Source organism: Melozone crissalis, unplaced genomic scaffold (genome assembly GCF_028551555.1).
Source record: "Melozone crissalis strain CALT ecotype California unplaced genomic scaffold, PUWL_Pcris_2 ptg000027l_1, whole genome shotgun sequence".
Taxonomy (NCBI): Eukaryota; Metazoa; Chordata; class Aves; order Passeriformes; family Passerellidae; genus Melozone; species Melozone crissalis.
This window is the reverse complement of record NW_026535805.1, coordinates 3,081,095-3,105,381: the sequence shown is the minus strand read 5'-3', so window position 1 is coordinate 3,105,381 and position 24,287 is coordinate 3,081,095. Positions and strand designations below refer to the sequence as shown.

General features: G+C 40.0%; 1 protein-coding gene across 14 annotated transcripts in view; it reads right to left on the bottom strand.

Moving 5' to 3' along the window:
- ESRRG (estrogen related receptor gamma) overlaps positions 1–24,287 on the bottom strand; it is a 368,263-nt gene that overhangs the window by 131,458 nt on the left and 212,518 nt on the right. Inside the window, exon 1 of one of the 14 annotated variants that reach the window (XM_054279740.1) lies at positions 23,789–23,850. The exons of the other annotated variants lie outside the window; for them this stretch is intronic. Coding sequence (XP_054135715.1) covers positions 23,789–23,844 — 56 coding nt within the window. The 5' untranslated portion in view covers positions 23,845–23,850. Of the gene's footprint in view, positions 1–23,788; positions 23,851–24,287 lie in introns of those variants that run through there. 14 annotated transcript variants of the gene reach the window in all.

Genomic DNA, 24,287 nt, shown 5'->3' with positions numbered 1-24,287 from the left:
AAGCTTCTCACAAAGTCCTGATATTGTTTTCACTCTCTTAATTTTTGCCTTTTCTTCGGTGGGAGTCACAGGGAGAAGAAAGAAATTTGGCATATTCCAGGAAAATCATCTAAAGTAACAAATATGTGCCTGCTCAATTATAACATGTTCAACAGGGATGTTGCTACTTGCAATTATAAAGCACCTGTATCAATACACTGCAATCATTACATGCTTCACCTGTGGCCATCTCTTCTGGAAAATGTCTGTGAGAGGCTTGTCCAAGAAAAGCTTAACATGAACAGATCAGCATTAATTACTCCACATTGCACGCTGCAAACTTCAGCTGTATTTTAATGACATATTTGCTTCAGTTATTTCACCAGTATTAGGTCTAGATCAAATATTTGTTTCTAGTACAGCTGGAAGTTCTGTTTAAGCTGACTGTCCTTGGGTAAGCAGTGAAAGGAAGACTGGCCTGAAGAAAGGCCTGTGGCCTGTGCCACACATTTACTGTGGCACTCCACCAGCAAATTCAAACAGAATGCATCTCATCCAGAGAAGTTTTGTGCCTCACCAGTTTCAGCTCAAGTTCAGGATGCTCATCAAACCAAGGACCAGCCTTGATCAGTTAACAGGATGGCATTAAATAATGACTTTACCAGATTGGGAATCAGATTTTTTTTTTCCCATGATGGAACCAAGATCTGGAATAAGAACCATTTCTCTAAGCATTTACTTAGAACATCCACCAAATCTGCTTCACTTGTTCCCCAGTTCTTAACACAGTAGAGGCTCTAACAGTAAATCTCTGTATTACTATCGCTTCATGGAATGAATAGCCTGGTGTTCTGAAAAATAAATTATGAGCAACCAAGATAACACCAATATACTCAAGACTTTAACTGCCAATAGTTGGAAGCTTAATAAACTGAGGGTGCTCGTGGAGATCAGCATGAACACCTAAAAGAGGCCACTCTCATCTATCCCTGGATGGCTGCATCATTCTGTAAAATCCAAAACGGGACATCAACTGAAACATCCGTCACAGGACAACAAATAATGATAGCCAAATGATGATGTGGGATTGGCTGACTGTACATTATACAGGCATGGTTATCCTACAGGTTGCATTAAATATGAGAGCCTGAGATTTATGTTATGGGTGATAAGGCCAAGAATGCTGTAAAAGTGAAAAAATATGGCAACCATATGCAGTACATCACTACCAGGATAATTATTTATATAAAAAGTTCCCATTCTTACATTTCCAACATGTAGGGATAAAATTCATATATTCAAAGAAGACATAATAATAACCTGTCAGCTTGTGGTTGATGGATATGTTTTTAATCCAAATGACCACAGTATCCACTCCAGCTGTCATACAAGGACACAAAAAATTGAATTTTTCTTTCATAATTCTTTAAGTTGTAAGGGAAAAACATGGAAGCATGATAAGTGGCTCATTCTGGTGGACAAATGGACAGGCAGTAGTAAAATGTATGAATAAAAGGCACTGTTCCTTCACTAATGCTATTTTCACTTGTTACACACTGCAATGCAGGCCCAGGGAATGTATTCCTTCCTTTTCCTTTTCAAGTCTACCCCTAGATAATCTGAGTTATATTCCCTACAATATGAGACTGCAATAAAAAGACTTAAGAAGGGTATTACACTATTTAGCTCTCATTTGAAAGCAATCCTGCACAAAGTGGCACAAAAGCACTATTTCATATACATCTTAATGACTTCAGGTTAGTGCCCACAAAGGTCCCCTATTCTTAAACTCTCTGCTGCTGGGAAGGAGTATCCTGTATATTTTAATTTTTTAAAATTCACTCAATCTGTGGCAGAAGTTCCATAAATCTATCAGATCCTTCTGATGCAGAAGGAAAACTACAGAGCCTGTTCCTGTATCCTCCACCTGCACCACACACAAACACACCACTCATTTGCCACTAATCTTCCCCAGCCTGCATTTTTCCAGGGGTAAAAATGACAAAGAAATTTAACCAAGTTAATTTTAAGTGCTGAAAATGTAGGCAGACTGCTCAGTTATTTCATTTTAAAAGATCTTCATTTTCCCATCTGTGTTATGGCAATTTTATTACACATTCGGCAAATTTACAGTAACAAGATGTTCCCCTGACAAATTAATCACTTTCCAAGCATTTTATCATATAAATAAAATATCACCTCAAGAGAGAAAATCAGCTCAATCAGTTGATTTAACCCATCTTTCAGGGAACTCGTCTGAAACAGATTGAGCGCGTTTTTTCCGAAGAGGGACTGCGCGCACAGCCGCCCGCGCTCCCAGCTCATATGGCGCGGCTTCTCCAGCAGAAAACGCTTCAGACCCGCTGATAGGAGGCAGGATTCTCCCTGTAAGAACTACCTTCCAGCAATGACAGATCTCCTCTGGGAACACACAGAAATTCATAAAGAATTTGGTAAGGGTTTGACTGAGAAATGACATTTTTCCCCTTAGATCACTGAGAATAACTTCTGCAATGTTTCTCTGGTGTTATTATTATCATAATGTAAGAGTAAAACATATACTGTTTTAATAATCTGTTTCAGTGTTTTAAGAATCTCACAGTAAAATAGCGCAGGTAATAGTCCAGCCAGTGTTGCAGATGATGACATGATTCTTCACTTGGCTTTTTAACATTTCCCCTGTGCTCTCTAATCTCATTCTGGAAAGTAAATTTTGTTTTTTATGAAAAATAAGTGACTGGCAGCATTAGGAATGCAATATATGCACAGAAGAGAAGTGCATTCAACTCAAGTTTTCCCAAACTAATCCTTAAAACAACTCAATACCTTTCTGGAGACAATCTGTCACTAAAGCAATTCAACTCCTCTGCCATTTAACCTTTCTCCCTCTGCCCTGCTCTCCCAGATCTACCTTCATTGAGGGACTGCCAACAAGTATAAACAAGAACAAGGATGACAACCTCTCTTTATGTTAATAGAAACTAAAGTTGTTTAAAATTTAAATTTAAATTTAATTGAGCCAGCTGTGTTATTTTTAGCAGGAGTTAGTAATATCAATGTAGGATTTTTGTCATTATTCCAATACTCTGAAGAAGTATGATAGTAAATCATCCTTTTGCTGAAAGAACCACTCCACCAAGACAACAGATATGTAATCCTTACAACATGATTATACTCTCCAATGAGATATCTACAATATCCTCTGCAAGAAAGTTCTGAGTGCCAAGGACAAGAGAATTCAGGCATCAAGACAGGGACTTGAGGGAATAAAGGGACTTCTCACCCCCTTTATTCCCTCAGCAAAATACTGACTTCACCTCCCCAAATACCAACATGTGAAAAATGCATATAACAACATGACTCACTCACAAGCAGGATAACAGCAGCATTTATGGAATGCAATCAAATACCAACATAAATGCTAAGAATTGCTACATAATTAATAATGCTGTAAATAGGCCTATTAATACTACAAGGCCTCAATATTAAAAGATGCAAGCTCTGTACAACTCTGAATGACTTGTGAGCTGTCAGTAAAGAATGTTTAGATGAAAAATTATGAATTTACAGGCAAATACAGAATTCCATATCTTGCATATAATCTTTTACCTGCTGAAACATTCCTGGTTTAGGTACTTTTTTTAAAAATTATTCTCAAAGGTCATGAAACGCAAGAAAGAATTCTGAACATAGGTCAGAATGACTTTAGGTCTTCAAACAGATGAAAACTCCAAGCAAACAAAACCCAGAAAAAATGGGGGGCGGGGGGGGGAGCCAACACAAGACAATTAATTATAGCACTTGTTAAATTTTATTCCTTTCTAAACTGGAAAAATCTAAATATTTGTTTCACAAGATGCAATGAACCTGGCCAGCTGGAAAGAGTTTATTATCCTTTAACCCCTTCCTTCAAGTACTTTGCCAGGAAATGTACTGTCTATATCAAGTGACTTGGGCGTGCAAGTTTTTCAGCATATAGTCCCAAAAGTTATCGTTTCATTAAGAAGCAGCTTCTTCACCTTCTGATAGAAAAAAACCCCCACATTCTAAACTTGAAATATGTGTCCTCGAGATATAGAACAGGAAAAAATGCTTATTTGCAGTGTTTAACAGAACTATATTTTTAAAAGACTTGGAGCACCAGGAACCCTAAGTCAATGGAAGATACCCTGTTCTCAACCAGTACATAAAAATCAGCTATTTTTGATCTAAACTGAAAGCAGTGCTTTCTTTGAGCATGCAGTGTGACATTCAAACTGTGCCAAGAGAAAGTACAAGGAGAAGACACTACTTTCCCCTCACTTAAACCTTTTAAACAGAACAAAATTCAGTCAGAGTGGTTATCAGGCCTTTGAATCCAGCATCCTGCCAGATCACCAACAATCCAGCTGGCAGTGCAGGCACTGTGGAAGCAAATGAATTTGACTCCATGCTGTAAAGACACAATTGATTTCAAGATTCAGCTCACCTGGTCACAGAATCTGGCCAGCATTTTAGAAAAACTGCTTTGCTCAAACCAAAGCATAATAACACACAGCCATCCACAGAATGAAGGGCAAATCTTGCAGACCTCACAGAGGGCAGAAAGCTCCAGGATGAGAGGCAACCTCAGAGAATGCTGGGTGCTCCTTATTTAACCAAAATTCCTACAAACATCCATTTATTCTGATAATATCTAACTAAGGCAGTGTGTTCATTTGGTACTTCTTTCACAGCCAGCTGGTGGGCAAGGCATTTAGATGCTTCAGCCTAAATGTCCATGAGATACACAGAATTTCTTTTTTGGCTTTCAAATTTAAAATTTAACTATTCTTTTTTAAAGTCCTGTTCTTGCAGTTCTGAAGTAGCCACTAATCCTTTTATATGCCATAAAGTATTTCCATCATTTTTTCCCCCTGCAACTGTCTCCTGATTCACCACAGCACATACACAGTACTCCTAAAATTATTTAACAGTGGATTAACTCTACAGGAAGAGTAAGAACTCAAAGACCTGGAAAGTTAAGAATCATAGAGTTGAAGTTACTTTCAAAGGCTAAATTAATCTTTATTTAATGGAGGGGGAGGAAATCACATTTTAGATATAAGATGGAGATGCAAATTGACTCAGATACTTTAAAATCATCTCCACGATGTCCACTTTTGCAAACAACACCTCTTCAGTCTGAGGAAGATACAGGACACCGGATCTTTTAATTTGGAAGATGACAAAGTGGATTACTGGTTAGTTACACGTGCCAGTAGGGTGATCCATTACCATGGACGCTCTACTTCGAGTACACCATGTCTCCTTAATAGTAGTTAGAGCCTTATTGGCTTAAAAAAAAACGTAAAAAGGGTTTTGCATGTGAATTGAACTTAATAGGTTTGACATGGACTAACCTTAAAGAATCCAATCCACTCAAATCCCTTTGAAGGCTGCAGCTGAATTTCATGCAAATCTTAGAGAAGTAGCCAGGCTGCTGGGATTTCAAGATGCTGTGTCCCTTTCTTCTGCAGATCTAAACCCAGGCAAAACAATGACACAAAACCCTCCCACAATTTCAAGGATTCCTCGTAGGATGATCCTGGTTTTGTTCTTTGGCCCAGGGAAGTGTGACATTTAAAATTTAAAAGCAAGAAGAATCTGACATCAGGAAACACACTGAAGTAGGAAGCCAAATCTTTTTTTTTTAAACACAGCACTGGACTAATGTTTCACGCATAAAAAAAAAATCTGACATGGCATGACTATCATTAAAATGCTTAGACCAGAAGGATGGAGATGAACTTTTATGCTCAATGCACTAATGATTTTTCTTTTATAAAGATAATTCAATTTAAGAAATAAATAATCCACCATAGTCTAAATCTTCTGGTGGTCATTTTGAAATTCAAGCAAGCAACTTGAAAATAAACCTAGTTATTTTTTAGGGCCACTCTAACTATAAAATTATGCTTTCTTACATAATTCCTTACATTTCTTTTAATTTCCATTATAAAATATTTTAAAAGATTTAAGTGTTCTATGTATATTTATGTAGGCAGAGAAGCAGATATATATTTGTCTGAGTAACAATATACACTGACAGCTGGAAAATTATTTGTTTGATGACTGGATTTAATCTTCACCTGATAAACATGAGAGAATAAGAAAAAGGAAAAGCATTTGTCAACTGCTTTTCCTCTTAGAATAAAGCACAGATGACTACAAATGTAACTATAACCAAATCAAAACCACACAGTGTGTATAAAGCACTGACTATGCAAAGCAGTTATAAATTCTTGGTTAACAAAGGGCACAGAAAGCCCTTAAAGGAAATATTTTATTTCTGCTAAATTAATACCTAAAAGCATTACATTTCATCAGTTTCACTTAGGTTTAAAGTCCCCAAAGATTCTCCTCCTGAAACTGGCTATATTTTATGTGCAAACCGGGCTGAGAGCTATCTAAATCTAGATAAAACTCATTGGCTTGTAATCTTCACAATGATCTATACATCTAAATCTATATGCAAATCAAACGCTCTCATGCATTAACACATACCAAAGCATCCAGGAGTAAGAGAGCGCTCTCTCCCCCTCACAGCTCCCCTCCTTCGCCGCTCTCCCCCTCTCTTTATTTACACTAGCCACCTAAATAATTCAGGCTGCCTCCCTCTCAGGCTGAGCGCTGCCGTGCTGGAGCTGCTGCAGGAAGCAGATGGACACACGGATGCAGCAGGTGGGACAGATGGCAGCCCGCCCTGTCTGACGCGGCCTGCCTCGGCCGCGCTGCCTCTCCCTTCCAGGTACATTACCGTCAGCGCGGCAGAAAGCAGCGCGCTCGGGGAAAAAACCTTTACGTACAATACTGTGGGAACTAGTTCAATAAATGACCAGATGCTTACTTGCTTTCTTAACCAAAATGTAATTTACTTACGAGTGTGTAAGGCACATTTCCCCTCTCTCTCCCCTTAAAGGAGAAAAGTCCATCTCTGTTCTCTAGCAAGCCCAAGTGCTCTATATAAAACAAAACAGGCCTGTAATCTTAACATCTTAAACTTTTGACTTGACAAAAATTTTGAGTCTCCTTCTGTTTCCAAATACCTCTACTATTTCACAGGTAACTGGTCTCATTTTTTATATATATAAATCCATATATTTTCTAGTAAATGGTCACAGTTTCTAGATGAAGCCTTAATAGTATATCTACAGCGAAAAGCCTCAGTTTCTATCATGTCTCTTGACTGAACGTCTTCAACCTATCTTAAGAAATATATAGAACTACTAAGTTTAATACAAAATATTTGACACTGCTAGGGAAAATGCAAACAAAAGCTGAGGCAGTAAGTCTGTCTTTGACTGCAAAAATTAACAATTTCACGTGATGCTTTCCTCTACGGAACACTGGGCAAAACATACTGAAGAAGACACCCAAAATTATAATACATGTTTTGAACAAGAATATAAATTTAAAAGAAAGAAATCTGGTGACACATCTGGCAGACTTTGACTGGCACTGGTATCACTGTACCACAGAAATTGCCCTTTTTATACAAAATATACTGCTGTCCAAATAAGCAGAAGCAATTAACTTCATTTTCTTTTTCAAGTCAGCAGGCAACCGATATAGCATATTAAAAGGACCATTTTTAAAAATCATACTGCCAAAAAAGCATTAAATGTAAGCAGTCAGTCAGATGCTCTGTGCGATCCTGTACTATCCAGATTTGTCTCTCCAACCTCTTTACCCACCCCCTGTGCTATGTCAACACGAGCAGCCTGTGCTGTTCCCTGGTCTGTCTTCCTTCCACAGTGCTTTTCCCTCTACCTCCTCCTCATTAACTTCACCTTCTCTGAGCTGACACAGATGAATCCACCCATCTCCCTCAAACACCCAGGAGATTTCTGCTGATCTACAATAAAACAGCCCATACTTCCTTGTTAGCCTTTCTTGGTATGCTTAAATTGAAGATACAACATCACACACAGAGATTTTATGCAACGACATATGCACACATGCAGAGTCTGGTTGTACTTGCCACATTAGAAAAGTATGTCGTGCCCTTTCTGCAGCTTTCATTCTTTTCATTCTTTTTTTCTGAATTTCTTTTATTTGTAGTCAGCAAAGTCCTTGAATAGGAATTACCTAGGTATTTACACACTGTGCACCAAACACAGTAGCATGACAGGGGCCTCTACATTCCTTAATATAGATATTAAGTATTAGCCAGGTGCATTGTATGGAATTGACTGGCAATTACACTCAACTACCGAGTCAAAAAATCATTTTGGTGTTGTTTTGTTGTTTTTTTGGTTTTTTTTTCTTTTAATCAGAATAAGCAATTCCATGATGTTGAAGGCAAAAGAAAAAGTTTAAGTTGAGACATGTCCGTGTGATATTCTGCTTCCCCTGAGCATACTGGTATAACTGGAAAGAGAAACTGACTGTAAATAAACCTGCATGGGTAAATGAGAACTGGTCCAAACTGGCAAAGGAAACCTGAAACAAACAAGAACTTACCTCTTCAGGGATTTAAACACACTCATTAGGGACTCAAATAATAATAAACATAATAATACAGCATCTAGTTTCATCTGGTCCAGGGAGAAGACATAGCAGCACTATCAAAAAGTCTATTCTTATTTATTTCTGACCTGGCAGAAGCCAGGAATTACAGAAAACCTCAAGGGACAGACTGCTTTCATGGGATACCCAGACTGATTCTAAGGCCAAAGAGGTTAAGCACTTAGGATAAACTTTGGATAAGCAGCACAACTTCTGTATGCTTATGCATCCTAACTGAAAATCCTGAACTTCAAGGTTTTATATTACCACCTCTGAGAAAAAAAAAAAAAAAAAAAAGAAAAAATGGAGAGCAGAAAAAAAAATTAAAAGAGAAAAAAAGCCCAGGGATCATGCACGCAAACTCATAAACCTATGCAACAGATTTTGAGACCAGCAAATTCTGGAAATGGTGAACTATGTACTACCAGCTACAGAAAAGCATTTTGAGCTATAGTAACCAGTTTACAACATCACAGAGAGCCAGTAAAAGCAGTGCACTTTACAAATGCTATCACACAAGTCATGATTTCACCACAATGATATAAGCTGTTTTCTCTACAACAGCAGATGAACAGGACTCTGAACATGCAGGAACACCCTCCTTAAAAATAAACCTGTGAGCCACCAGCAGGCTGCCACAACAGTAACACACACGTTACTGGAGCAGCAATCCCAGAACCACACTTGGATTCAAAATGTGTACTATGTTGGTAAGCTTGTTTCACTACTGATAATGAATTAATACATTGGAAAATTAGGATTTCCCAAGCCTTCTGTTTTCATTATCCAAACTCATTGTTGAAATAATCATGTATTTTCTCAGCACTGAAACTGTGTACTTAACTCTGTGTGTGAGGGAAATGCAATAAGAAAGAATGAAAGCATTATTTTTATAAGATTTTTTGTATATTTTCATGGAGTAGGTATTAGAGCAATTGGTTTTAATGATGGACTTAAATCCACTAATTAATAAGGAAAGTGACTACTTCGGGTATTTTAGAAAATAGATTAATTTTAAATTATTTTCTACTCTCAAACAAACCTACTCAATTCTCTCCAGATTAAGCTCTGAATGCAATATTCCTGCTTGGGTAATGCTTGCCATTGCCTTGTGGCCGACATGCATGAGCAAAGCTTTCATCCTATCCCAATGTTTCCTCTCAAAAATCTAAAGAGGTGTACAGGGATGTCCTGAAGCAAAAGGAGTTGCAGAGGTGTCTGTGAAGACATGATCTGGACCCTACAAAAGCAGCTGTGGTTCATAAAAGCACTTCAAAATAAAAAAACCAAAGCAAACAAAAAACTAAAAAAAAACCACCACCACCACAAAACTAAAAAAAAATGAAACAAACAAAAGAAACCCAACAAAACCCCACATGAATAAATACATCTCTATAACCTGGCAACTTGCAAGCAATTAAGGTGATGAAAGGAGACTGAATTATTAAAAAAACTTTATTCTGTTCTATGAGAAAAGTAATTGTCAATCTCAATCCCATAAATACATCATAGGAAAGAAGACATAATTGTACTTAAACTGGATGTGATATAAATACCATGAAGTTCATTTTCAAAAGGATCAGATTTTCCTCAGAGCTCTGCAAACAGATCTGATGATTTTCCCTAAGGCTGAGTTTGCAAGCTTTCAAAAATGCTTACCAGTTCAGGAAAAATGAGTTGTGGTTTTTGTGGATTAGTGTTTTGGTTCTGGAGGGGTTTGGAATTAAGAGTCTGGAGATTTTTTATTTTTGTTAAGAGTTTTTTTTGCTGAGGGTTTGTTTGATTTTTTTTTTGTTTTGTTTTGCTTTTCTTTTGTTGTCTTCTTATTTTTCAAATGAAACTATGTATATAGTGTAAATGCAGCTTGATAGATTCCAATCTCTTCTCAAATCTGTTCCAGGAATAATGGGAAAGAGAAAAATACTTACAATACAGAGCATAAATGAAGGCAGATGTTGATGTTGAATGTAATGGATATAATAAATACATGGTTTTAACAGCTCCCAAATATGCAAACACAAAGGAATGGAAAAGCTGCCTTTTAAAAGGAAAGGTGTATAGAAGAAAGAAGCAGACATTAAACCCTAAATTGCAAAGGTGTAATTTCCAGAAGACAGTAAAATCTACCTCCTCCTCTATGTCAATGACTAAGAAAGTTTAAACAGTGCATGGTGACATTCCATCCTCCCATTCCTCCGCTTCAGTTCTGAAGCACTGACTTTGAAGACCTTGACATTTACCTCTCTCCCTTTCCTTTAACAGTAACAGAGGTACACTCTTAAAGGAGGAAAAAGTGTCTTTAAAAATCTCAAAAGCATAATAATTCTTGCACTTATTCCTTTGCAGCTGAGCAGAGCCATTTACATAGTCCACTAAACACTGTTTAGTAAACACGACAAGAGTGCTTCTAATCTTACTGCCCTTGTAAAACCAAGACAGGGGTTCTGTTTTTAGTGCACACTCTGGTTCAGCATTTATCCTGTTTTATGTTGTTCACACCTGCTGCTGACTAGCAGCCTGCTGATGGGTTGTGGTTTGTGCCGCTCCCGGACAATCCTCACCAGCTCCAACAAAAAACTTATCACTAAAGTGGAAACAAAAACCCAACTGCTGTGCAAAAACTGTAAAAGGCAAGAAAGACCTGACACTCCTGCTTCCTCTTCCTTACTCCACTAATCCCAACTGTTCAAATTTAAAACCCGTGATCAAGTGGGCATGCTTACATTTAGTCCTCATGCCTAGCTTTTCTAGGAGTTCTTCTCCAGACAGCAAATCTTAGAGACAAATGTCATGGACACAACCTTTATAAATATGTGCTGTGTAGGTGTAATTCACCTTTTCCTTTGTGCCTAATGAAATAATAGGCTTTGCTCTAACAGAAGTGCTGAATGCTGATAATGCATCCTTTTGTGAACCTTTACAGGAACAGGCTTTTGCAGATTCAAAAAAAAAAAAAAACCAAAATTTCCTTCAACGTATTTTCACATGAAATTCAAGATGTTACTGTTGTAGAAATCAGGTTTTGTTTCTTAATCACAACAGCAATCTACACACAAGCATTAAAAAAGAAAGAAGGCCACAAAGTCATACCTATGGCTTCTTTTGTACAGAAAATGGAATGCTTTATCCAAGACAAAAATGGATTAAAGGAAGAAGTCTGAAATTACAAAGCATTTATAGCCAAGGAGAATAAGAAACTCAAGAGAAGCAAACCAAATGAAAACAGAAATCTTTTTGCACTAGAAAAGTCCCTAAAATGGAGGGCAGTACATGGTACTTTCACGCCCACTTCATGGTACTCTTTATATGACTCAAAAAACATAAACAATATTGGAGATATTGTTTGGAGAGCAAACTGTTTCCTTTATCCTGTTATGCCACCTTGGCCTATTTCTTTCTACAAAGAGAAAAATGCTTTCTGTCCAAAAGCCAAGTTCCTATATCTCTTAAACACTACACAAACCTTTTCATAAATAAAATGTTGGTTAGAGGCCAGACAAGGTAATTCTCCAGCCATTAAAATTTATTTTATATCCCATAGGCAAAGACATGCTGAATGACCCTTGGTGATTTCTGAAATCTGCATAGGAACACCAGGGTGTTTCAGCATATATATAAAAAGGTGACATGTATCAAACAGACATATGTATTCCACATTGCAGCTTTACATCCCAAATTCATCACCAGAAACAAACCAAGATAAATCAATCTTTATGTAAATCCAGCATTTCAACCTCTCTTGCAATTCAGATGTAAAATCAAAAAAAAAAAAAAAAGGGGTCAGTCTCACTTTGTCTTACCATCTCCATCTGAAGGATTTCTACCTCCTCTTTAGGCAGCCCAAGGCTGAAGATATGGCATAATGCCAACACTGCTTTTAAGCTCACACAGAAAATATTATGGGGTAATCTTAGTATTTCCTGGTCACACTCCCTTAGGCAACTCTATACTGGTGCAAATGTCACATCCTGGCAGTGAGTCCTTGGACACAGGCTCCACTTCTTGATTGATTGATTTTAAAATACTACCAAATCATTCATTTTTTTTAAATCCATTATAGAGACTGATCCAAAACCTGCTAAAATGAATGGCATTCTTTCCATTTAGCCTTGAATCAGTCCACTATCAGTAGAAGCTAAAGATTTCTTCAAATAGATGCAAGCAAGACCTCTGCAGCAGACTGTCCTTCTTCCCTTGGAAAATCTCTCCTAACTTACCTAACAATGGTACAAAAGCCCCACATTAATTTTGTCAAACAGCTGCATCTGCAGTATTCCTGTTCCAGCATTACCTAATGCACAAGTATTACACCTTTTTTTAAAATTGGGGGGGGGGGGGGAAGGCAGTGGGGTCAGGGGGGAAGAATTCCCACCCCCGTCATCCATCAAGTGTACATCCAGGCCACTGCTCCTGAGAAATCTAATATATGCTAAAGAGATACAAAAAGACATAAAAAGCTTTCAGAAATAAAAGTGCTTCAGAAGCTATATTTTAATATTGCCAAGTAGGGTTTTTGCCAGATTATAAAGTTGACTTAAATGCCAGGATACTGCATTTCAGAGGCAGTGGCAGCAGCTTACAGATCGCCTGTATTAGTGGCTGAAGTGTATTGCTGATTCCAAAGATAGACTATCATCATCTGTGGGGGAGAATATAAATAAATAAATAAAGATTGGCATTCCCTACCAACCTTGCTACCTGCTGCCTTGAAGCACTCTTTTCAAGTGCAGCCTCCGCAGGAGAAAAAGAAAAAAAAAAGTTAAGACTACTTTATTTTGATTATAGTGCTTTCCCCAGGCAGGAATTTTTATTTCAGTTAGAATCTTTAAACCATTACATTTTCAGTGATGCATTTTTATATTTACAGTTGACATCTTCATAGAAGAATGAAACCTTTGAGCAACAGCTCTAAAGCATGAAGGTTGCCTGCAGTAAGTACTTAAATTATTTTACACCCAAATGGAGCCAGTTGTTTTTAGCTAAAATTTAATAAACCTTAAATCAATGACCTTTCTTTTACTGAAAGCTTGCACTCGGGAAAACTAACTTTCCTAAGAAACATATTTTGGTGAATAAATGCCAAACAAAGGGGTATTCAAATCCGAACATTGCCTCAATTTATAGCTTGTGAACATTCAGTTCCTAAATTCCCGACTGCTACCTAATGTATAGAACAGAGGAGCTTTGGTTTAATCACATATCATTGATTTCAAAGTGTCACAGTGATCTCATTGACAGTAATCAATAATAATCCAAAATCAATCAAATATGCTCTTGCACTATCATTCGTCAAATCTGAATATCCCAGAATTAACTGTAGGCATGTGAAAGAAAAAGAACCTAGAATTAAAAAATAAAGGGTACAAAAATACAAATCAGCCAACTTTGAGAAAATAACAGTGCATCTGAGCATGCTTCGTGCCTGCTGGGGTAAGTTAATGATGAATCATACCTTGCCTTCCCTGCAAATACTCTGAAATACATTCTTTTTCAAACATGAAAATACACAGCAACTGAAGGCAGCGGACACACAAGTCAATGATCAAGCATGATTTTATGAGCAGCCATGTTACCTGTCAAATATTAAATGTGTTGCCAGTACATGACAAACAGCACAAGTATTTTACACTATGAAGAACAGCACATTGTAAGTTAGCCACTGCACTTCACAAAGCAAGAAAATATAAAATTGCTGCATTTCTGTACCAAAAGCATGAATAGATGTAGCCACTTATCAAAAGAGCTGTTATTGTTGCCGAGGACTCCTCTCTCAACACACTCACCTGTAATTTTGTCAAGGTAATAAATCCTTCCATTCATTACAGCACACTCAAAAGCACCCTGCTATTTAATTTAAATGGAAAAAAGGCCCAAAGTGTCTAAAACATTTACTTTTGCTAATGTAAAAGTGCTGGCATTTTACTTCATTCCTGATAAGCCGGTGCCAATGGATGTGATTATTCTTTTCTTATTCAAAGCATATCAGTAGTTCAAAAGCACTCTCAATCTTATCAGGTGTATGAACAGCACAGTTACTGAAAACAGTTTGTACTGCTCCTCTCTCTTTCTGCCAGGCTATCAGATAAACCCAACTAACTAACTGTATTTACACACAATCAAACATAAGCTGTGTCTTCAGCACACTGCAGCCTGTTTCTGGCACGACACAGGTTTTCTGCTTGACATTAGTCATAACTAAACCAGCAGCAGTGAATTAGCTTACAACAAAAACAGTCACTCCATAACGCTTAACGCAAAAAGGACATAGGGAGGGAAAATATGAGAAAAATTTTGTGAAGAATGATCACTTCTATCTCAATATTTCACAGGCATTTATCTGGTACTATTTGGAAAGCAGCATGGAAGCAATAGGTTTCAAATGCATTCAAAACAGATCTGACACAGGCCTTACCAGTAGAAAAAAAATTTCTATTTGCTTTTTTGTTTATTCTGTTCTCCTATCCTCCAAGAACTGTGTCTGATTTGCAAAGGGTGAAAAAGTGAAAGAAAGAAAGAAAGGAAAATGGTTACAGCGTCTGAAGGCATTTAAGTACTGGTTTTGTCCAGAACAAGACAGTGATTTCTCGTGATCCAGCCTTCACCTGGCACTAAAAGACACACCACAAAAACAAAACAAAATATCCCCCACTCTCCCCCAAACAAGCCTCTCAGTAACTCTCCTTTTCATTCAGTGTCTCAGATACAGTATTTTCAGTGCTAACTCCTGAGGAATAATAAGAAACCAACTACTTCAGAAGAGGCATCCGTGGCTTTGAAGATTTCACCTGCCGCAGGAAATAGGCACAGGATCCCCTTCATTCTCCTCAGGGTGACAGTGTATTCCCAGGACGAGCGTAGCATTTGAAGAGTTAAACATTAACCTATAGTGAGCTCTCAGCTCGCTAAATGAAAACTTCTGGAACGCCAGGAGAAATCCTGAGTTTCGGCTCTTTGATTAATTACAGCCTTCCTTGGGATCTGGAGCTCCAGCCCCTGCGCGGAGGCTCCTTCCCAGCGCGCCCTCCCAGTGACAGCCTGTCCCAGCACTCTGATGGAGCACCAAGGGCAGCCGCGCGCCACCACCTGAGCCCATCCCGCGCCTCTGCCCGGCCTCCCGGCGCACAACAGCCATCCTGGAGATGTGTGGGAGAACAATGAGCCAAATTAAGCCAAGTGTGCAGCGCCGGCTAATGCGGCCCGTGGTTGTTTGTCCATCTGTGACACCGGGCCGGTGATGGATGGGACAGGTGTCACTCACACCGATGGCAGCCACCTGCCGTGGCCGCTCCGCGCCCTTCGTATTCCCCAGCACCAACTGGGCCCGAGCGGCTCCTGCCAGGAGAGCGAGGGGTGTCCCTGGATGTCCCTCGGCAACACCCCAGTGTCACCCCTTTAGTGCTGAGGGCAGCAGCTGGTGGCAGACGTGGCCACTTCGGAACATCTCGTCTGTCCCACCATGGCGGCGGCTGCCATGAGAACATTCCCATCAGTGAAAGTATTCCCTGGCAAAGTGAATATAGTTCAGCAGAGAAAAACTTGCATTCACAGGGCATTATCATGGTAAGGAGTGAAAAGAAAAGCCCCACTTTTTGATGTAAGAATTTTACCATTCTTCCAAGATAATTTTGCTAGCAATATATCAGCATTTGCTTTGGAAATGCACTCTAAATATACTTTAGATGGCAGGTGAGTTTTAGCACCTTTTTTTAACTTGATGATTTTCCTTTTTTTCCCCCCTCTTAAAAGTGAAAAAATAGTTGTGCAGGAGAAAGCCTCACATACTTGCTGAAATTAATCCCTCTGAAAACTATTTTAGCATTAATACTTGCCAATCGAGTATATCGCAGTCCGCCTAAAGCAAAAAATACCAACTTAAACACAAAGTGACACTGGCATTCATCCTTCACAAAGACAGGAATGAAATCCTAGAGCCAATTTAAAAATAGAAAAAAAATTAAAGTAAATAAAGAATACATAGAAAATTGCTTCATTCTCTGACATTTTCAATATATGGAAAACTATACAAACTGCCAGTACAACTCTGCAAAGCATACATAAAAGAGTACGATTTCCCCTTTTTAGTTAACTACTGTCTTTACTAGATTTTCCTGGTTTGTATTTCCTTAGAAATATTCATGTGTGAGACAGAAAAAAGTGTTTCTTCCAAAAACAGCTCTAGAAGCAAACCCAGAGTCAGAGCAGAAAGGGGAAAAAGAATAGCAGTATCATAGGTAAGAACAGACTGAATAAAACAAGTCACCTCCTCCCCACCCATCCCGGCACCTTTATATGGGAAGGAATTTCAGAAATGCTTAGGAACAAGCTAGCCGTTCATTTTAGATATGACTTTTTCATTTCTCTCACCAGCATCTACAGGACTTTAAATTGTTTCCAATCTAGCTGGCTTTGGGGAGGCAGGGAGTGTCTAAGCACATATGGCTGGCTTTAAATTTTTTAATACAATTTTTAGCGTTTTTAAATTTTTGTTTCTTGTTTTGTTTGTTTAGAGTTAGGATTTTTTTCCGAGGCCATTCAAAACAAGCAACAGCAACTCCACACCATCTTCTCATTCTAACTTGCCAAAGCCATCAATCTCTGATCACACCTATTAGAATCTCACTGTAGCCAGCACTACATTTTGCGACAGCTTGACCAGTTGTTTAAGGGAAGAGTGTGTGATGGAGCAAAGCTAAATCGACACATCTGTGATACTTCTGACACCCCTCAGCATGGCTAATATTAATTTGTTTTCTTTGGCTAGGTAAGTGCTGCCAAAACACATTACATATGGTATGTAGTTCCAATCAAAATGATGAAAAGGAGATGTGCAGGGGTTTTTTTTCCACTTACAGCAACATGAAGACACACAGAGTGCTAAGAGACATCTATATGAAGCTACAGAGTAATAACTTGAAAAACGTCTAACCACTGTATCTTAAAGTTTGGTTTCAGAATACAACCCTTTAAGAGAATCTGCCCTCCCATATAAAGACAGCAGCTCAAAGCTGCAAAGAGTTTTTACTCAGGAAAAGAGAATATGATTTTCATTGTATGACGAAAGGATATATTTCAACTATTCTTGTGTGCATAGGGGTAACTAATCATATTTCAGCAGGCTATCATATAAATAAATGTGCACAATTCTGTAGAAGGATATTATAAATGGCTTGATTAGACTGAGGACAAGGCCTTCTATTTCATACACCCCACAATACTAACTTACCACAGTGTATGATGATCCACCTCCAATTTCATACTTAAGGTTCTGTATTAGCGTCACAAAATATTAAGTTTTGTGGCTGGTTTTTTTGTTTGTTTTGCTTTGCCTTGTAAATAATTTTGACCCAAGTAATAAAATTTCACCTAGATGTCATAAAAATTCAGGCTGGTGCCCCATGGTAAGAATAAGACATTCAGCAGTACAGAAAAACAGCATATGCTTGTCTTTTACTCTGTAAAAGTACTTCTATTGCTCGAACTTTCATTAGGCTGCTAATAAACATTTTTCTAGCAAGCATAAGAAGCTGAAGTGAAAAAAATGAATTTTATTTCAATTTTAGAAGAAATGGGTAATGACGTTCTGATTTAAAAGCTAAGCTACTTAAAAGAGGAAAATAATTGGAAATTAGATAAGATTCCCTTTGATGCAAACCTGTTATTTTAAAGAATAGCAAAGAGAAAAGCTCTTCTTCATTTGAAGGAAATACAAATTAATTGAAAAACATTACCAGTATTATGTAAACAAACCCAAGAGACTTAAAGCTTTTGTTACACCGAAAATACAGAAATTGTTTCATAAGACACAGAAGTCAAAAGGCAATATCCTATAGAACCTACTCTCCAAAGTGCTACTGAAAAAGCAATACCAAGTCCTTTAAAGAATAATTAAGCAGTACCATCTGAAATGGCAGTATACAAATTCAGTTTAACATTTTTCTTTAATGTAAAATAGTAAAAATAGTATTTTCAATTCTGGACAACAGAACCATAACAAAAGAAGAAAACAAAAACCCCACAACTACAGTACTTCTGGAGAGGACTAAGGAGCATTAAAACCGCATATCTGTTTTATATTTTTGTCTGAGGACATCATGGTGTGTATCAACAACCACATCCAGGAGGCTTTTCCCCCTAAAAATAATTATATTCTTTAGATGTAAATATAACTGTGCGTCCAAGGACATATTTAACTGAAAAAATAAATCTGTTTGACAGCCAAAACTTAGAGAAATGTGAATAAATATTAGACTTCTCATTTACTCATAAGAGAAAAATTTTATAAAAACATACAGCATCTTTTAAAAGCAAAACTGTGAGTACAATACAAAACCTGCTAGATTACATGGAGAACCTACTACAAAATGAGGTGTAAATACTTTACATTGCTGGCCAGCTCTTTTCTCATGGATAAGAAAAAAGCCACATAAAACCACATAAAGGCAGCTGCTTTTTGACAAGCAACTGCACAGAGGGAAGTTATACAGCTCTGCATATATATATATATACTTACTGTGTATGTGTCTGTGGCTAACACACAACAATAGATGTACATTGCCAAAACTGCATAAGGAATACGCTATACACCTGGAACACACACAGAGGCATGGATATAAACGTGTTTGAACACAAAACTTGCTGTGCACAGGCAGAAGATTTCACACAAAATGCAAACGCACAAAACAAAACCGCATACGTACATGCTGCTACAGACAGGGCTGTGCACGTATGAGTCCCTAAGTCGAGCCTAAAGGACGATACACGAAATGTAAAAGAACGGGTAATAAGTGGAGTGTCAAGCTGCAGCGACTGCTGGTGTCATCCCTGCACTATCAAACATACATATGAGTATGATTGGAGACAGAGAGGCTAAATATTTCACTGTCAGAGCATGTCGAGAAATGCAATTCATTTCTCTCTCATGTGCTTTAGGACAATGACAATTTAATACAAGGCCAGTGGATGTAAAAGAGATAAAAACTGAACAAACTGGCCCAGCATAATCACAGATTTCCTCTAGAGAGCTCGGTAGCGTGAGGCTCATATGCACTTGTAACGGATCAACATTTTATTGTTTCTTCCCTCCATGAATTTGCTGTGAAAAAGAATTCATAGCAAAGCTTCTCTTACAGACAGAGACTACTTCAGGCTTCAATAGGAGCAAGAATTTATTTCATATTTTTTTTCCTACTTCTCCTATACATTTTACTTATTCTAAGCAAAAAAGTAATTATTTTATATACTTCCTTGAAAGGTTAAATAAGCATTTTTTTCATTTTTACTTATACTTCCACAGAGGTGCAAGCAACCTCTGTGCAGGCCCAGGGTCAGTCCTTTAAAAACAGTTCTGTAAAATGAATAATCTTGTCACTTATTCATGAATATATTATACTTTTATACCACAATTTTTCTATCATAACTTTGCAACATACAGAAATAGCAGCATAGCATGTGGAACTGACATATCTGTGAGAATAGACATATCATACTTTTTAGCTACTCTAAGCAAAGTGGGCTTCAAGTATTGTTAAATATTATCATAGACAAGTTACCTTCTCTATTTGATGAATAGCACCATGTATTTGAAATTAATTGCAAAAGTAGGGTTGGCTAATGAGGTGGCCCTTATCTTTTCTCAGCAGTGCAAGCACAAGTATTTTTCTGCTGGCTCAATATTTTTTAAATGCCCAAAGTGCTATTAACTAAGTTGAAATCTGATTAAAATATGAATGTTAAAATATTCACAACAGCTAATGCAGCTACACAAAAAAAAAAAGGACTAAGAAAATTCTTATCTCTTTTCTTATCATTAAGCATGTGTTTTGAAAAATAATAATTAAATAAATTGTTCCCTACAGATTCTCACAGTTGTTTTGCTTCCCATTAGCATCTCTGAAAACAGTTTGTTAAGACAATAGTTATTCTTTATTATGGAACTATGGGGATGATGCCCTTCTACCTGCCTCAGTTCAAAAAGAAATTTGTAGGAAATGTTAAATGTTAAACAGGGGGAAAAAGTATGGAAAAAATGATCAGCCATTCCAGAGAATTAATGGATATCCACAAGGGCTTTGCTAATAACATGGGTTAATTACCGCTGTAACGCACCAGGCTCAGTAAATAAAAGAACACAACCATAAACACATTAAAATGAGCACCCATCACTAAAAGAGGGGTAAGCCCCAGTAAAGGAAAATCTGCCAGGCAGGCATTTCAGCACAAACCCTTTATACTTCCTGCAGGATTCAAAAACTTGCCAGCAGTGTAGCAGAACCAAAAAAGCAAAGCCCTACCACCGGAACGGGGAAGGAGGAAGGGACCAAGGCCTGCCTGCTGCCCAAGGGAAAGCCCAGGCTGGGGCTCGGTGCCACCCCACACACGGGGTACCCACCGGGACACCAGCCTGGGGCTTCATTTCTCAGGAACAACTGCAACAAGCTATCGAATAAGGCAAACGGGCGAGGTTAAAGACCTTCAGAGCCTGGAGAAATCGTGGAGCGGAATCAAGTGCTGCTTCCCACCTCACAAAGAAGCGTTCTTCAGTCTGCCCCTTTCCTGCCCTTATGAATGAAAGACACTTCTAAAAAAAATTCTTCAGCAATTTCAGGCTATGCCAAAATATTTTAAAGAGTGAAACTGACATAAACTCTTTTATGTTTAGCACATAATTACCTAGTGCACATGCAAACACACAAATATATGTACATGTGAGTAACACACACGCTCATATTCATCCATACACAAACACGACCCGGCCAGACTCACAGGGTGACTCCACAGATCATTCCGACATTGCAACATGAAAATGGTTAGAAAAATATAAAATATGTACACCAGCCACCACTGCACTTAAGTACTCACATGCTGTGACACCTACGTCCACTTTTTAAACATTACAGCCCTTCTATGCCACCTTTATTTCTTGTCATCAGAGTATCGTATTGGTTCTGTTGTAAAATGAAAACCTATGCACGGGAACAGATGAATTTGTTTCACATATAAACATTATTGCACACTTTTAAACGGAGAAACTGGGAAAGCAGCTACGTGCTCAAATGAATGAAACACAGTGAGCCTCAAAACATACACAGCGCACAGAAGCTTTCTGGAGTTACAAATCTCCCCAATTTTCTATGTTTGGCATTCAGAGACCGTGTTTAAATTTACTAAACTACTTCTGTTCTCTCCCCTCCCTACCCCCTGGCTTTTTTGAGTGTTTCAATTGCCTTTCCTTCTTCCAACAGCTGTGACAACTGTTAAAACAGTCGGTAAAATTAAGTCCGCTCTATAATCCTTTAGTCAATGTTACATTTTAATCAGAGGTTGAAGGAGATTTCCCGTTATGAACGCAGTGATTCATTTAAAATTATTAAACTGACACATATGTCAAAATGAGCAGATATATTTATTGCATCTGTTAGCTTATTAACTATTAGTAAGTATTAGTGCTATTGTTATTGCTGAAAGAGCAAAAAGCTAAGACTGCAGCTGGCTTTAAGTTATTGCATTCTTTAACAAGCTCTGCCTTAAAATCAAAGCATACCTAGTGATGGTCAGACAGATATCTGCGCACTCCCAAAATGTTCGGATAATTTCTAGCTCGAATCCTCTCTACCCTCATCCATAAGAGCTGCAGAAACTCCTACATGTATGTCCTTATGCTTACATGTGCACATGCATGTTACAGTATGTAGTTAAATCCCAGTTATTACGGATATTAATAACATGCAAAACTCTGGTGTTTATTAATTGAGATGGAGAAGCAGATATGTTTCTGAATGTTAATTCTTCCTCTGTGTCCACTCAATCCCACATGCCTCCAGCCCTGCACTCAGACAATATATTAGGAGTGTTTTGAGATGACTTTTAATTGAGTCAGAGGAAGAAAAAAATTAGTTTGAATCTTGCACCGGAGCCAAAAAGACATGTGCCCCGATTTCATTTAAATGCATCTACTCTAAGAGGCTTATCTAAACTAATCATTCAAATTAGCTGTAAGAAGGTAAATTCAAGAAAGCTGCTTTGGGGGGGTGGGGGGGGTTAAAACATCCACCAAAAAAAAAAAAAAAAGGCAACCCAAAAAAAACCTCCACAACCATAAAATACTCAACTTATTCTCTTTTTATGTATTTTATGAAAAACGTGTCATTGTTAGTAAAAGCTGTGGAAAGTGTATTCTTATATTATGAAGCTATCTTACATTATATACATACAGTGCACTGACCTATACGGCATAGCTGAGAGGGCACCCTACCTCTGTTTATTTGCTGTTCTTTACCCCCCAAAACACTACAGCGGGTTTTCCCCGCGTCCCCTTCCCAAACTGCACTCCTGCGAGCCAGGCTATTTGTTACTTCCCATCTTATTTTCCCTAACATGCGATCACGGCAATTCACTTTTCATGCCTGGCTTAATTACCAGCAGCCATGCAGTCAGTGTGCAGGCAGTAAGGACAGCTAGTGGGCATCCACCTATAGTACACTGTCACCTCCGGAGCAGCCTCTCGGCGGCCGCGGCGGGGGCGATGCTGGCTGCCGGCCGGGGCTTCTCCTCGGCGCTCCCGTCTGTCACTGCCGGCCTAACACGGGGCACGGCGACGTAAGTGGCTCGACAAGGAGAAAAATGAACCGGTGACAGCTCCCGTGATATACTAATATTTAATCCCGGCGGCTGGCTGAAATCAAGTTCGGGAGCCGCTCCTCAGCCCCAGAGCGCCCGGTTCTGTTTGGGCGCCAGGCTTTCCGCCGGAGTCACTCCGCCAGGTAGCTGAGAAGTGCCAGCCAAGAACTGCGGCTCCTCAAAAAGTGTGTTCGGCCACCTTTGTAGGGAGCAGCAGCCGCGGGGAGGGACACGCCGTGCGCCGCGGACCCGCCAAGTGCCCCACGCCGCCTCCCCGGCCGCTGCCGCCGCGGGTCCGGAGCGGCGCCCCCCGGCAGGGCGCTCGCACCGCACCGCACCGGCGGCCGCCACTGCGCCGGGCACCGCGCCGGCGGCGGCTCCCGGCCGGCGCCCTCCCGCCCGCCGCCGCCTCTCCGCCGGCGCACCTGTCAGACGGCGAGCGCCGGGGCGGCCGCGGGGCCGGGGATCGCCCGCCGCCAGCGCCGCTCCCGCCGGGCGCATCCCGCCCGGGCCCCCCCACGGCGCGCAGCGGCCGCGCAGCGCCCCGGGCCGGCTCCCGCCCGCGGCCGCGGCGCAGCGTTACCTGCAGCGGCGTCTTAGGCGCCTGTCATGTTTGGGGCAGGCGGCGTGCGGCGGTGGGGTGGGGGCGGGGAGCGGTACCTACTCTTCCTCGTAGTGCAGGGAGAGCGGCTCCGGCAGGCAAAGTTCTACCGAATCCATGTGCGCCCGGCGACCATCCTCCGTGCGCCCCCGCGGTGAAAGCAAAGTTTCCGTGGCCGAGCGCCGCGCACTTGGCACGGGCGCGCTCCGGGCGCGGCGGCGGCAGCGGCGGCGGGCGGGGACCAAAAGCTCGCCCGCGCGCCTAATCAAGGACTTAAAGCCCCGCGCGGAGCTCATGAATATGCAGCAGGGCTGTACATATGCATCCCCCCGGCCCGGGGGGACGGCCGATTGGTGCGGCCGCGGCCAATCAGGCGCCAGGGGCGCCGGGGCGGCCCGGCGCGCGGGGCGCGCGGCAGGTAGAGGGTGGGGACGGGGGAGCGGCCTGAGGCGGCGGCGGCGGCCGGGGCAGAGCCCGCGGACGTGCCCGCGCCGCCGGACCGACCCACCGACCGCCCGGCCGGCCGGGGCTGCCCGCTCCGCTTCCCGCCGTCCCCTCCTTC